Genomic DNA, 2,389 nt, shown 5'->3' on the forward strand with positions numbered 1-2,389 from the left:
AGCAGTTTTGTATTTCTTCAGTCAGGCAGCGATGCCTGACGACTGGAAGGCCACATTTGTCACGCTGATACCAAAGCGCCAGGACGCGTCCGAGCCGAGTCACTTTAGACCGATCAGTTTGTGCACTACCTTATACAAAGTTGTGGCAAGAATCCTGATGGATCGCATGAAGCCCTTTCTCTCTGGCATTATCTGTTAAGAGCAAGATGCTTTTGTGGGAGGCAGAAGTATTTCCGATAACGTTATGGTGGCCCAAGAGATGATGTGGGATCTTCGACGGGCCTCGAAGCGACGGAGCCTGATGGCTATCAAACTGGAAATGGAGCGAGCATATGATAGAATCAGGTGGAGTTTTCTTAGGCTAGCCTTGGCGAGTCTGGGTTTCCATGACACCTGAATTGGTTGGGTTATGGGGTGTGTCTGGGGTCCGAGATTTTCTATCTTGGTCAACGGCTCACCGTCCCCTTTCTTTAGATCTACTATGGGGCTTCGGCAGGGATGCCCGCTATTCCTGTACCTGTTCATCATCTGTTCTGATGTCTTGTCTCGGTCATTGCGGGCTGCGTGCACCGTCAGAGAGCTGGAGGCTTATGTCCCAGCCCTAGGGGCCCAGCCGATATCACATTTACTCTTTGCCGATGACTGCCTCCTCCTGACGCGTGCCCGCATAGCGGATGCTCAGGCTATCAGGCAGGTTTTGGCCACCTACTGCCATCCATCTGGTCAGAGAGTGAATGCCCAGAAATCCACCATCTCCTTCAGCCCGAGTACGCCACCCGGGATTCGACGGGGGGTTCGGAGGATTCTGGAGATGCCCGAGCAGGATGGGACCTGGACCTATCTGGGTGTTTCGATCACAGGTAGGAGACTGCGTGTATCCGAGTGCACCGGGATGGTGCAACGGGTCCAGAGTAGGCTAGAGGGTTGGAGGGCAGTGTCTCTATCTATGATGGGTAGAGTAACGCTGATTAGATCTGTACTGGGCTCTATGCCCATTTATCTCATGGCAAACAAGGTGGTACCAAGATCAGTCCTTCTGAAGATCGAGCGACTTCTTCGGGGCTTCCTATGGGGCTCGCTTGGCGGGGGCCGTGGGGTGCACCTGGTGGCATGGGAGAGTGTCTGCCTTCCTCTTAGGGAAGGTGGTTTAGGGGTGTTGTCTCTCCTGGAGAAACGAGAGCTGCTCCTCACCCGGCATGCCTCCCGCTTCATCCTGGAGCCGCAGGGGTTTTGGAGCCGGATCATGATTGCACGCTATGGGAGGGCAGGCCTGAAGGGCTGGGCCCGAGGAGGGTGGAGTTGTTCCTTTCTATGGCGTGAGATAGCGAGGTATGTGCCCATGGTATCGGATCATACCCGATGGTTGATAGGCGACGGGCGCAGTATCGATGTGACCGGTGACCCATGGGTTGATGTCCTTCCCCTGCGCCTTTGGCCAACTACAGTTAGTGTCGATGCTAAAGAGGGTCTACATGTCTGTGATCTCATGTCCCCCGAGGAGGCCGACTGGGATGAGATTCGATTGGCCCGCTTCTTCGGGGAGCATCTGGCGGAGAGGGTTCGTTCTCTCTCCCTACCTCGGAGTGGTGGACCAGATGTACAAGTGTGGAGCTCCTCGACCAGTCCTAGAGTCCGGATGTGCTGACCCAAAGGTTGATTTAACGATTAATTTTGATGATCACAAAACCTTGAAGTATAATTACTAATGTTTGTGGTGCAAGGAGAAAGATATTTATTTTGCAAGGAACATAGCAAGTTGGAAGAATACAAGAAGGCCTCCAAAGCTCTCAAGAAAAGTTGGAAGAAAGCTACACCTCATTGGCCCAAGGTTCAAGTTCAAAGGCTTCAATTTAGAAGAGCAAATTTCAAGAAAAATTCAAAGGAATGACGCTCGAGTCGACTCCTACAGTTCCGAGTCGACTCCAAGGAGTAACAAACAGAAAGACAGAGAGATGGGTTTTAGACCCTGTTACCGAGTCGACTCCAGAAGGATGCGAGTCGACTCCGACGTTTGGCGAGTCGACTCCTAAGTATGCCCGAGTCGACTCTCAGAGAAAAGCAGACTAAAAGGCAGAGAATCAAACTTAGTAACCCTGCGAACGAGTCGACTCCGAGAATTCCAGAGTCGACCCCAAGTTAGCCGAGTCGACTCCGGGACTCTGCGAGTCGACTCCGAGGCAGCACAGATCAACAGACAGAGGATCGACTTTTCGGACTCTGAGAGTCGAGTCGACTCCAAGAGAATCCGAGTCGACTCGAGAAAGAAAATCAGAAAATATGTCCTTTGGATTTCTGAGAATGAGCCGACCCCCAAGTGCCCAAGTCGTCTCCAGCTATTGGCGAGTCGACTCCAGTTTGGTCCGAGTCGACTCTAGGACAAGGCATGCAC

General features: G+C 52.5%; 1 protein-coding gene across 1 annotated transcript; it reads left to right on the forward strand.

Moving 5' to 3' along the window:
* Positions 1 to 481: 481 nt before the first annotated feature.
* On the forward strand, positions 482 to 1,645 carry LOC120105093. Its single transcript, XM_039117184.1, has one exon. The coding sequence runs from the start codon at positions 482 to 484 to the stop codon at positions 1,643 to 1,645; it is 1,164 nt and encodes a 387-aa protein (XP_038973112.1).
* Positions 1,646 to 2,389: the final 744 nt, after the last annotated feature.

Source organism: Phoenix dactylifera, unplaced genomic scaffold, assembly GCF_009389715.1.
Source record: "Phoenix dactylifera cultivar Barhee BC4 unplaced genomic scaffold, palm_55x_up_171113_PBpolish2nd_filt_p 000189F, whole genome shotgun sequence".
Lineage (NCBI taxonomy): Eukaryota > Viridiplantae > Streptophyta > Magnoliopsida > Arecales > Arecaceae > Phoenix > Phoenix dactylifera.